This window comes from Haliotis cracherodii, unplaced genomic scaffold (genome assembly GCF_022045235.1).
Source record: "Haliotis cracherodii isolate W230 unplaced genomic scaffold, xgHalCrac1.p SCAF_3, whole genome shotgun sequence".
In the NCBI taxonomy this organism is placed as follows: Eukaryota; Metazoa; Mollusca; class Gastropoda; order Lepetellida; family Haliotidae; genus Haliotis; species Haliotis cracherodii.
This window is the reverse complement of record NW_027266286.1, coordinates 61602488-61615666: the sequence shown is the minus strand read 5'-3', so window position 1 is coordinate 61615666 and position 13179 is coordinate 61602488. Positions and strand designations below refer to the sequence as shown.

Here is a 13179-nt window from a genome sequence, read left to right as displayed (position 1 = left end):
ATAGTTTGGAAATGATGCGCAGCATATCGTGATAAGAATACAGACACTGTGGTAAAACTTGACTCATTGTTAGTTTTGTCATTAATTGGTACATATTAGAAACATCTCATGACGTACATACTTCTCTGTATGTTTCTATGGTTCGTGTTTCATTTGGCGATGAATATATATATATTCATATTTTCATGATTCTTAAAGTGCCAGAAAATATCTGAAGAAAGTAAATTCTGATTTCTCCTTATCGATACACTCAGGATAAGAAATTGGATGTGTGTGTTGCAGTTACAGAATAAATTTGTGATGTTGTATATGTTGTATACTACTCAAAACAAGTTAAGGAACACCCACAATTGGAAGGCTGTGTGTTGCAGTACCCACCAGCCGTCAGAGATTATCTTCAATCATATGAAAAAAAATGATGTTCTTTAACTTCTTTTGAAGAGTATATTTTGAAATTGCAACCTCTTAAAAAGATAAGACACAAAACCAGTGTTTATGTCAATTTTAAATCCAAACAGGTTATTTAGTGTACCGAAAATCTTAAAATTTTGTTGGGTTGTGACACACACATTCCATATTTTCTGAATTGTACAATTAAATCTGTGATTCCTCTACTGATGCTGACTCCCTGAGATCCTTCCTGTGAACTAACCCTGGATCGTCCTAAGTGGATCGGTAAAATCCTTGGATCGTCCTATGTTGATGTGGTTAAATCCCTGGTCTGTCCTATGTTGATGTGGTAAAATCCCTCGATTTTCCTATGTGGATCGGTAAAATCCCTCGATCGTCCTATGTGGATCGGTAAAATCCCTCGATCGTCCTATGTGGCTGTGGTAAAATCCCTCGATCGTGCTATGTGGATGTGGTAAAATTCCTCGATGGTCCTATGTGGATGTGGTAAAATCCCTCGATCGTCCCATGTGGATGTGGTAAAATCCCTCGATCGTCCTATGTGGATCGGTAAAATCCCTGGATCGTCCTATGTGGCTGAGGTAAAATCCCTCGATGGTCCTATGTTGATGTGTTTAAATCCCTGGATCGTCCTATATGGATGTGGTAAAATCCCTGGATTGTCCTTTATGGATGTGGTTAATTCCCTGGATCGTCCTATGTGGATGTGATTAAATCCCTGGATGGTCCTAATTAAGTGGATGTGGTTAAATCCCTGGATGGTCCTAAATGGATGTGGTTAAATCCCTGGATGGTCCTATATGGATGTGGTTAAATCCCTGGATGGTCCTATATGGATGTGGTTAAATCCCTCAATTGTCCTATGTGGATGTGGTGAAATCCCTGGATGGTCCTAATTAAGTGGATGTGGTTAAATCCCTGGATGGTCCTATATGGATGTGGTTAAATCCCTGTGGATGTTGTTTGCATGAATGTTTCAGTGTCCGTCTAACATGTTTCTTTCTGTTTATGATTCCTAATAGAAGTATGGTTATATGCAAATCTCATTCATTTTCAGCTGTATCACAGATACTTAGCCATTATGATGATGTCACACTATTATTATAGAGAAATTAAATATCAACCATAGCATGGTTTAAGTCTGAGAAATCACTCAACATGCTCAAATCTGTTGATTCTGGAAGTAGAATCAACAATCCCCGTCAACAGATTCTCACGATTTCTCCATTACAGAATCTTTCTGTGACAGAATATATCAGCCCTTTTACATTCCGTAACAGTACCCCAGAGACCTTTCCGATCTGTGACAATATGCATCAGACGTTTCCATTCTGTGATAGTATCCATTATAGACCTTTCGGTTCTGTAACAACATCCCAGGGGTCCGGAAACCGTCATGTGCGCCGGACATGTCCGATTGGGAATCTCAAATGTCCGGTTTAAAATATTGCTTACCGGACATTTAAATTTTTCTGTCCGGACATTTTTAAAAGTATTGTCCGGACATTCTTAAATTTTGACCGGACATGATCAACAGTTAGGACTAAGCAATTTCTGTCTGCAATTGTAACACAATGAAGATTATCTACACTGACAAGCTTTGTTTGTTTTGATTGCTGTAAATACATCGTACCTAGAATGATAGTCCAATCGGTCAATCACTGTAATAGGCAATAAACTGAGTTGACACTGATTAATCGAGGATTTATTACTGAGAACATCTTGTTAATTTGAGTAAAATGTGTTTACAACTGTACATAAATACCTTGCATCATCGATGTACCTCATTATCCTCACAATGCTACGATACGTAACCTCAGACAAGAAGCGAAAGCGTGACGACAGCCAGTCGACCGATGCAGATCAGTCGAGCGGATCTGACAAACCCACAATGTCTGAATGATCATTTTGTAAGTCGTGGCAAACGACTTTCACTTGGTTGACATACAATGAGGATTTGCCGATTTTATTGTTTTCAGTAGCTAGTCGTATATTGAATCTTGATTGACCGCCATTTTGCTTTCTGTGACGATCGATATCAAATTTTTTTATGGTCAATAATTAAGTAGAGATGAAAAAGTATTCAAATAACTATTGCTATCAACGATAGTTTAGGATTTAGGATTATATTATCTGTCTTGTTTTTAAATAATCTTTAGTTTAAAAAAAAAACTTTCCCCGTGAGGTCACGTGATAACCAAATATGGGACAATAGTCTCGGTCCAAATGTTACAACGCGTACACTTGAGCAGACTCATGAATATTAATTAGACCGTTCACAACGTTGACAGATCGTTATTATAACAGAAACAAACGTATGTTTTCCATATATATCTAAAATGATATTATTTGTTATTAATTGTCCGGTGAATTAAACAATTTAAATTGAAACAATTCATAATTCATCATATTATGAATACGTAACAACTTGTAATTTGTGTGTAAAAAGTCGTACTAAAACACGCTGTTTGAAGGGGGCGTGGCATAAATGTAAATGTCCGATTGGGATTTTAAATTTTCCGGACCCCTGCAACATCCAACAGTCCTTTCTGTTCTGTGACAATATCCAACAGACCTTTCCGTTCTGTGACAATATCCATCAGACTTTTCTGTTCTATGACAATATCCAACAGTCCTTTCAGTTCTGTGACAATATCCAACAGACTTTTCCGTTCTATGACAATATCCAACAGTCCTTTCTATTCTATGACAATATCCAACAGACTTTTCCGTACTATGACAATATCCAACAGTCCTTTCTATGACAATATCCAACAGTCCTTTCTGTTCTGTGACAATATCCAACAGACCTTTCAGTTCTGTGACAATATCCAACAGACCTTTCAGTTCTGTGACAATATCCATCAGGCCTTTCAGTTCTGTGACAGTATCCAACAGACCTTTCCATTCTGTGACAAAATGTCCATAAGATTTTTCCGTTCTGTGACAATATCCATGATATCTGAAAGCATGCTGGAGGCAAAATTGTGCATGGCTTCTTCATTCAATCCTTAATAAAAGCTGTCAAATTATCCCTTGTATATCCTGTATTGCAATACTACATGCATGAACCTCACTTATAAGACCCATACTTCATAGAGGTGTACCAGTGTAAGAATATACCAGCATGTCAGGCTGTTCTTATATAAAAATATGATAGTAACAATCATCAAAGCTCAATCAATCTGATGTTATTAACATAACTCTTCGAAGATATTTGACTGTTCTTCCCATGTATACTAGAGAATGGCTAAGGAAGGCAAGGATTGTTCCTGCTGAAACTTATGATGATGATCCTTTACCTTGTGCATGCTGATCTAATGGTGTGATTCCGAAACCACACAATATATATCCCAACTCTCTGAATGTAGCAACCTAAAAGTACAATGTAGGACCTGATCAACGTCCTTGTTGAACAGTGACGTTGTTCACCCTGTTTTGTTGAGCTGTGTGCATGCAGTGAGTCATGTATACTTTCAGGTTCATCATCAAAGACAAGGACACCTTTTTCAACACAGCACAACGCAGTCTGATCGTGTACCAGATACTGTTAAGATGTGTGTATGAAGACTTGGGAGACAAGAAGAAGAACAAGTTTGGTAAGGATGAGGATGATGGGGGTGATGATGATGATGAGGTGAGGTGAGGTGAGGTGAAATGGGGTTTAACATCGCGTTTAAGATTATTGCGCTTATATAGTGACGTGCATGCATGTGTGTGTGTGGCTGCTTGTACTAGTCAGGACTGTTAAATATAAGAACAAGTATGACTTGGCCAGGGATCGACCCCCCGACCTTCCGCTCTCCGGACGGATGCTCTACCACTCGATCACGGAGGTGATGATGATGATGGTGATGATGATTTTGGAGGTGATAATGGGATGATGATTGTGATGGTGGTTATGCTGTTTTTGTTGCTGTAAAGTTGCAGCCATGTTACCGTATTCAATGTAATAAGCGCCCAGGGCGCTCTCAAAATTAGAAATAGGGGGCTCTTATTAGAATGTTTTTTTAGTAGAAAAAAACAGAGTTGAAAGATGAATTTCGTGGTTTATGCTGACAGCCTGAAATGTTTATGTACGACAGATATATTTTTCCAGAATTAAATGCCCATAATTAAGGGTGTGTAAAACATTGTAAAACACACGAGTGCATATTATACGCGAATAAATAAGTCTTGTGTACATTGATCACTTGGAAGGGGTGCTGATTGGGATTGTTCAATAGCCAATATCTTAGCTAATGTCGCCGTGGGCGCTTATTAGAGCGGAGCGCTTATTACGTCGAATACGGTATGCCATTTTTCACTTGTTCCATGGGGTAACCTTGTATGGGAAGTAAACAAAGACACCAACCAGTGGGCCAACTTCCACAAACAACAAGAATCATTAACATAACTTTAATTAAAATGTGTTTAACATAGTTCTGAATTTGGTGGTATCAAATATTTTTTATTGACATTATTCAGAATTCATTCAGTAAACTTTATGTTGTTGCAGTTTGTCACAAGTCATGGCCATTGAGAGAAAACTATCTTTAATTTATTTCTCTTTGTCAGGAATCAAGAAGATGCTGAGCACAAATTCCTATGTAGCAGCTTACCCTTTGCATGAGGTATGTATACAGCAGGGAGGTTCACTGGTTCTGCAACCAGTTTCTGATTAAGCTATAATATCCAGCAAATATTGACATTCAGATGAATTAGGAAATTATTATGTATTTGGTCCACAGTTAAGTTTCTGGTGGGTTTTCAACTTGTCCTAAGACAACTGAAGTGCAAGCTATTTCAGAAAAGGATAACTAAATATGAATATTTGGACAGTGTTACCACTAGCTGTTGTGTGTAAAGAGTAGCTTGTGACGAATTTGTGAGTGGTTTCATGGCGCTTTTAGCTATATTCCAGCAGTGTCACATCTGGCGACACAAGACACTGTACCTGGTACACATGGGAATTGGAGCATGGGTGGCCCAGTTGGCTAAGGCGACGCAATTTGCTGTGCAGAGTTGCGTCCCTTTGTCATGACAGAAACCTATGATTGTAGATTCGAATCCCGGTTCGCCACGATTATTTTTATAGGTTTGTCAGCACCATACCTGTACTCATCGGTTTCACCGAAGTGGTAAATGTCTGAGACCTGCATCACCTTGGGCTTACCTCCCACATCAAGCTGAGACACCGTGATATAACTGGAATATTGTTCAAAGCATGGGTATTGAGCCTGGGTGTGAAGAGTACTTGGATGAGTGATCACCAGATACAGCATTGTAATCTGTCATTGTAACCCTGACAGTGTGGATTACTGCTCCTAATTACAGACCATGAAGCCCGACACCAGACTACTTAACTTACTGCCAGTCTTGATACGACTGGACCCGTGAAGATCCAGGTAGAGAATAGGACTTCAGCAACCCATGCTTGCCATAAGAGGCGACTATGCTTGTTGTAAGAGGCGACTAACAAGATTGGGTGGTCAGGCTCGCTGACTTTGTTGATGCATGTCATTGTATCCCAATTGCGTGGTTTGATGCTCATGATGGCAATCACTGGATTGTGTGGTCCGACTGCCATATAGGGCACTATTCCCTCACTCAATGATTGTGCATGTTCTTCAGGGCAACTATGAGAGTGAACACTCACTGCTGACAAGAGGCAAGGCTAATGACAGACATGTAAGTAGAACACTGAAACCAACTTCACTGTACAGAATTTTACTTTTTTCTTTATTTTAACCAAACATGTTCTAACCTTTCTAGACTCATATAGATACATACAAGTATATAAGAAATATGTAAAAATTTATTAATTGAAACATAAGAACAATATCCACATGGAAGTAATGAGGAAGTTTTACATGTCGCTGAAGACTCTGAAGAGTATAGAGCACAGGAAAGTTGGAGGGTGAGCTTCAGTACCTGTTGTGTAATCATCAAGAGATGCTCTGTTTCAGCTTCTGTATGAGGTCTGGGCCAAGCCGTGGATGTGGTACAAGTTCCAGCCCCTGGATTACATCAGGTTGGTCACCATGTATTCTTCCTCTCATGTATATGCATTAAGCTAAACAGGTGTTATGTCATTCTTGTGTATGTTCTCTTCTACAAAGTACCTTGCTACCTAATTTTGGTACTGTTAGAGAAAACATAGTTTTCTTTAAAGTGTGTTAGTGAATGAGTTGGGTTTAATGCCGCTTTTCACAGTATTCCAGTTATATCGTGGCGTGTCAGCTTAATGTGTGTGGGAGGAAAGCCCGAAGTGATGCAGGTCACAGACGTTTACCACTTCGGTGAAACCCAAGAGCACGGGTGTGGTACTGACAAACCTACAAACATAATCGGGGCGAACTGGGATTCGAACCCACAATCATAGGTTTCTGGTGTGTCCAAGGGACGCAACTCTGCACAGCTCATCACAGCGCCTTAGACGACTGGGCCACCCGTGCCCCCTTCTTTAAAGTGATATAGACCTGTATGAAGGCTTTTGTCAGTCTTCTGCTTCAAAGACCTCCAAATGTTAAAACAACCATACACTAAAAGCACACACAAAACATCCAAGGCTGCTTTCAGTGCAGGTTTCAGAGATTCATATTTTGTGTCCCTGCCTAATATATAAGTGTCCAAAAATTCAACGTCTAATAAGTTAAGGGTTCCTTGGGTTCTAGAGGTGTTAATTTTAATCTTGGGACTGCAAAATCTGTTTGACTTTGTATCTCACATTTTGAATACAGTGTAAATGTTGTGCTCTTGTCAGGCGCTACTTTGGTGAGAAGATCGGCATCTACTTCAGTTGGCTGGGCTACTACACCAGCATGTTGATACCCTCGGCCATTGTTGGCCTTGTTGCCTTCTTCTTTGGCCTTGGAACTCTCTGGGATGATGTGTCCAGGTAAGTGTTGCGACAATAATAATAATGATGATGATGATGATGATGATGATGATAATAATCATCTCTGAAAAGTTCTTGTTCAGTGTTCGACTAGTTAGCGCTTCCTGGACAAGTTCCATTCGCTGTCTGGGCTGCGTGCCAGGGTGACTGTGCTGGGGTCGACCAAATCTTCTTTGCTAAATTTGTTTTCGTCTATAAAATCTAAAAATAATGATAATAATAATAATAATAATAATGCTGTTTTGTCACCTGGCTTGACTCCGACAGGAACCCATGATGGAACTAGTGACGTGACTATCACCTGATAGAAAATGAAGTGGTGACTGTCTTGAACTTAATATTACTGTTTAAATTGTTCTATTTGCTTTTGTGTTTAAACAACAAAAGAGTACACCTGTGTGTTAAGCATGGAATACGTTTTCCCAAATGACCCTCATCTTTGGCAGTCTCTGGAGTTACCAGTACATGGTTTAGTGTATTCAAGCAGTATGGCTACTCCATTGCTGCCTGTGCTATGATGTAGGTAGCGGAATCAGCCGAGTCAACCACAGAGACTGTTGTATCTATTTTTCAGTCACAATATTCTGAGGCTTGCAATATGGCCAGGTGCCATCTATGTGAGATGCGCTAGGGTGTTAATGTTCAAAATTCCTTGCCTTAGAGTGCCAGTGGCACAGTTAAAATATATTCCTGATGCCTGAATGGCACACTTAGAAATAATGTTGTATTTTAAAACTTCACACAAGTGGAAACAAACATGGAAACGGGACTTATGGTGGCAAACTTTCCGAATTATAGCTGCTTATTATCTAGCTTCCTCATGATAAAATAAGAGTTCAAAGATGGGCAACGAGTACAATGTTGTTGCCTCACTAATATTCCATGAGTGCGCTGAGGTACGAAGCCATTTCTATCCCTCTGTTGTTATCTGTTTTCAGTCAGGAGATTTGTCAAGTGAGTGAGGCTGGCAATGTCACCATGTGTCCTCTGTGTGACAAGAGATGCTCTTTCTGGAAACTCAAGCGAAGTTGTCTGTACTCACAAGTCACGTATCTGTTCGACAACCCTGCCACGGTGGCATTCGCTGTGTTTATGGCTCTGTGGGGTAGGTTCATTTGTTGTTTCTAGATACACAAACAAGCTTTATCCATCAACATGTATTCTTTGCACCCCAGGACAAAGAAGTATAACATATTTGTTCATAAAACTTTGTAATCCTATATCCTAATTGTAAGTTTGAGCTTTGATTGCGAAGATGTGTTTCATGTTTCAAAAAAAGACAAAAAGATTAGAATTACCCATCCTTGATGTTCCAGGTATTACATCTCCATTCTATAATGATGAACACCCCAGATCTATTACACCAATAACTTGGTCTCTGAAGTGCGTCACTATCTCCTTCCCTCTTATCATTAGCTTGGAACCCCTGTTACTTTCTGGGGGAGAATAGGTCTTCAGCAACCCATGCTTGCAGTAGAAGGCGACTTTGCTTGTCGTAAGAGGCGACTAACGGGATCGGGTGGTCAGGCTCGCTGACTTGGTTGATGCATGTCATCGTATCCCAATTGCATAGATCGATGCTTGTGAGGTCAATCACTGGATTGTCTGGTCCAGATTTGATTATTTACAGACTGATACCATATATCTGAAATATTGCTGAGTGAGGTGATAAACAAAAACAGAAACAGACAAACTTAGGACATAATATTTCTCGGTCATGATCTTGAAATAATCTTTAAAAAAATATGACTCTCCTGAATGAGTGAGTGAGTGAGGATGGTTTTACGCGGCTTTTAGCAATATTCCAGCAATATCAGGGCGGGGGACACCAGAAATGGGCTTCACACATTGTAGCCATGTCGGGAATCGAACCCTGGTCTTCGGCGTGAAGAGCGAAGGCTTTAACCACTAGGCTACCTGACCGCCCCTCTCCTGAATGAGAATTGACTTGGCCATGATATAGTAAAAAAATTAACGAATCAGAATAGTGTTATCAATGAACTTGTAGTTGGACTGGTAAAGATGTTGTCCTGAGTATGGTGACATGGAGGGAAATCTTTTGAGTGAGACACCATGCCTAATGTGTTTAATCATTGACTTCCAGCTACATTCTTTGCTGAAATGTGGAAACGACGTCAAGCTGAGATTGAATATGATTGGGATGTTGCTGATTTTGAAGAGGAGGTTAGTTTTACTTTCAAGTGTTACTTGTCTTTTCAGTGTTTATTGGTTGACAGTGTTTGAAAATTAAGAATTGAGGTTAGGTGATGATGGTTTTAGTGTCGTGTTCATGATTATGGCACTGAAATAGCTATGTGCATTGATGTGTGTGTGTGTGTGTGTGTGTGTGTGTGTGTGTGTGTGTGTGTGTGTGTGTGTGTGTGTGTGTGTGTGTGTGTGTGTGTGTGTGTGTGTGTGTGTGTGTGTGTGTGTGTGTGTGTGTGTGTGTGTATCTGCGACTGTTAGAACTTGTCCAGACTTAATCTGGTTTTATAGTGCTAGCCCACTGAGATACCATGCTGCAGTTAACATGGATACCCCACTCAGACACAGTATACTGACTCCGAGCCAACCAGTCCTTGTTTTAGCCCCTAAATGCCAAATGCCAGGTCAAGTATCTTGTAATGCCTTTTGGTATGACGCTGAAAGGCATCAAACCAATGACCTGAGGCAGAGGCGGTTAAATCTTTAGGTGATATGTCAGTACAAGAAACAGTGTGAGTGATTTGGGTTTAACGCCGCTTTTAACAGTATTCCAGTTATATCACGGCGTGTCAGCTTAATGTGGGAGGAAAGCCCGAAGTCTTAGACATTTAAAACTTCGGTGAAACCCATGAGCAAGGGTATGGTACTGACAGACCTGGAAACATAATTGGGGTGAACCAGGATTCAAACCCACATTCGTAGGTTTCTGGCGTGCCCAAGGGACGCAACTCTGCATAGCAAATCGTGGTGCTTTAGACGATTGGGCCACCCGTACTCAAGGAAACAGAACATTCCCAGTCAGCATTTGCACATGAAGTAGCCTCCCCATGGAGATTCCAGGTTAGAAAAGGTCCCCAGCAACCTTGGCTGGTTACGCGAGGCAACACAGTGGCTCAGGTGGTCAGGCTGTGTGGCTTGTGTGTCATCGTATCTCGACAACACGGATCAATGCTCACTATATCAATCACTGGATTGTATTATCTCAATATTTTACAGATAGCCATCATAAAGCTGGTATGTGCAGTAATAAGCATTATACAAACCAAAGCTGATGGAAACATGAAGTAATCGTGGATTATGATTAGTTTTCATTGGGTTGCCATGTCAGTTTTTGTGGCAGGTATCTCAGATTTGTTGTAAGAACCAACTGCTTGGTAACAAGGTGGTCAGGCTTGATGACTTGGTTCTCCAGCATGTATGGACCGGATGGAGTAGACTGTTGCCCATGTTTTCAGTTTTGTCTGCTTCAGACTCGATTATTTTCAGATTGACGGTTAAGCACCAGCTGATAGACCGCCATTGTTTAACGACTCACACACATATGTTTCAATCATACATGAATTAATATCCACATTACGTTTTGCTTTATTTGAGCAATTTAAGCATTTGAGAATGTGACAATGTCTAGACATTAACTTGACATTAACCACGGTTAGAAACTAACAGTTTTCGTCCACTAGTCCTTATAATGCCAACATAGAGCAAAACCCTTACAAAGGGCAAATGTTTACTAGTCCTTATGATACCTTTACCATTGGGCAGTTTGGCAGGGACTATAGGACTAGTGCCAATTTCTAATGCTGCATTAACTTAAAAGCATGTTATTGTGATGTTTCAGGAAACATTGCGACCAGAGTTTGAGGCGTCGGTGACAAAAACGAAAAAGAACCCCATCAATCATGTAAGTGTCCTCATGACCTGGTCACCTGCCGCAAAGCATGTTTATAGCCGTTAATAGCATCATGTTGATGGCATCAAGCCCCACCAAGTAGGTAGTCATAGCACTGTGTAGACAAGTGCATGGTAGCATCTAGAACTTGGTGAATGTGCAGCTTTGGAGAAAGGAAAGATAGCAATTTGTATGTGCGCAAAATGATAAATGAATTCTTTTTTGTCTTTCTTTTTACAGTTTAAGAACAATTTCAGTGCTAATGCTAAATAGGTTGTGTCATACAGGATGTTTTGGAATATATCAGTGTTGATTTTTTTGGTATACTGTGTAATGCCTTTAATTTGGACATTGCCACACACACCAAAAATGCAGAGTACTCTCCCTATATATACATGTCAACAGGGATTTATCTGGAATTATATTTTGCAACCCCAAATCTGCAGTAAATTCAGTAAAAAGTCCTAAATGGGAGTTAAGCATTACCCATTGATAACTTATTTGGTGACTAAGTCAAGGTGCCTTTTAATATACTGATAACAGGTCACACCAAGAGGAAGGGTTTTTGATGTGAAATATCTTTGAAATTAAGAAAGTAAGAACTTTAAAAGAATCCCAGTTTTAAACAATATTGCATCTTTTCCTATTTACCAGCCAAATGTTCTTTGTTTGGAATTCTACATAAACCCCTAGCAGAGTGATATATTCTCCAATTTGTAACTGTCCAAAGGCAGGTCGACTGACTACTTTTGTCCACAAGTTTCCAGATTATTGAGGGCACATTTTGTAAGGTTTCTCTGTATGATATGTACATGTCCATTTTGTGAGTACTTGTTAATTATTGTTCCAAAAGTATGTATGTTTATGATAAAACGATTTTGTGAATATTTGTAATTATTCTTTCCAGTATATTGCTTGTGCTAGATGATGAATTCTTTCACTGTAAATCAAGAGAGGTCTTTATGTATAAGTGCAGTATGTAATATCATATAGTCTAAATCTGAAGTTAAATACATGCTTTTTACACATTATGATATTTTAGAGTTCAGAAGAAATAAACCCTGATAGTTCAGAGGTATGTAGGGAGATTGTGGAAGAATTAATATCAATTCTTTGTTTGAAGTTCCCAATGAAGGATTATTAACACATTGGTTGTTTGACATTGGTTGGTTGTTTCAGAATCAAGTTCATGTTTGTTTGATTTTTTCAGAAAACTGTTTTACATTGTTTATTTGTTTTTTAAATTGGGATTTGCGATCATTACATGTAGATCGATGTCTACAAAAACTACATCAAAATTGATAACTCCTTTCTTATTTATGTTCATCAGTGAATTAAAGAGATTGAGCATAGTAATGTAGTCTGTTTGGTGCATTTTTATATTTATTTTCTAATGCTGTTGGTATGATTTCAAAGATGGCACATTTTATTTACCCAATTGTCAGTGTTAAGTGTTACAGCCCGCCCTATTGGCTGTATGAAGTATAAAACGTAATCTGATTGGCTGAAATAACTTGTTACAGACAGCACTGGCATTGGTAGGTTTGTGTTAGGTGGTTTAGTTCAGGTAGCTGTGGACTGTTTCATTGATTGACACATAGTTCTGATTGCTTAATCTCTGTCTATATCCCAACAATGCTGTATGTGTATATGGAAATATTTGTTTACATTCAAGTGTGTGAAGCTCTATCCCGTGCTACAAGAATGCAACAGTTTCATGTGTCTTTTTGTAGAAGCTTCTCCCCTTGTTTAACATGAATTTGTTACATTTTTTACCCCAAAAGGTTTTGTGTCATATTCCCTCTATGTATCTTGTCTTTCGTCCTTGACCTTTCTGAACATCAAGGGCAGGCAACTCTTCAGTGGCATTTAGGGCTGTAATGAATGACCCAAGTTATCCTGTCACGAGTATATCTTCCTGAGGACATGTATTCAAAAGGAGATAAACCAGCAGTGTGTTCAATTTAGATGTTTTGATTGGAATTTGATACCTGTAATGGTTTGATACCTCATT

The 13179-nt window shown here is 39.4% G+C and overlaps 1 protein-coding gene across 10 annotated transcripts in view; it reads left to right on the top strand.

Annotated features, from left to right (window-relative positions):
* The window catches only part of LOC139473594 (anoctamin-4-like), a 106577-nt gene that overhangs the window by 73509 nt on the left and 19889 nt on the right, over nucleotides 1-13179 (top strand). For all 10 annotated transcript variants that reach the window (XM_071256263.1, XM_071256262.1, XM_071256259.1 and 7 more), the window contains 8 exons: nucleotides 3892-4010; nucleotides 4969-5024; nucleotides 6025-6081; nucleotides 6360-6424; nucleotides 7157-7291; nucleotides 8230-8396; nucleotides 9396-9475; nucleotides 11115-11177. In XM_071256263.1, coding sequence (XP_071112364.1) covers nucleotides 3892-4010; nucleotides 4969-5024; nucleotides 6025-6081; nucleotides 6360-6424; nucleotides 7157-7291; nucleotides 8230-8396; nucleotides 9396-9475; nucleotides 11115-11177 — 742 coding nt within the window. The remainder of the gene's footprint in view (nucleotides 1-3891; nucleotides 4011-4968; nucleotides 5025-6024; nucleotides 6082-6359; nucleotides 6425-7156; nucleotides 7292-8229; nucleotides 8397-9395; nucleotides 9476-11114; nucleotides 11178-13179) is intronic.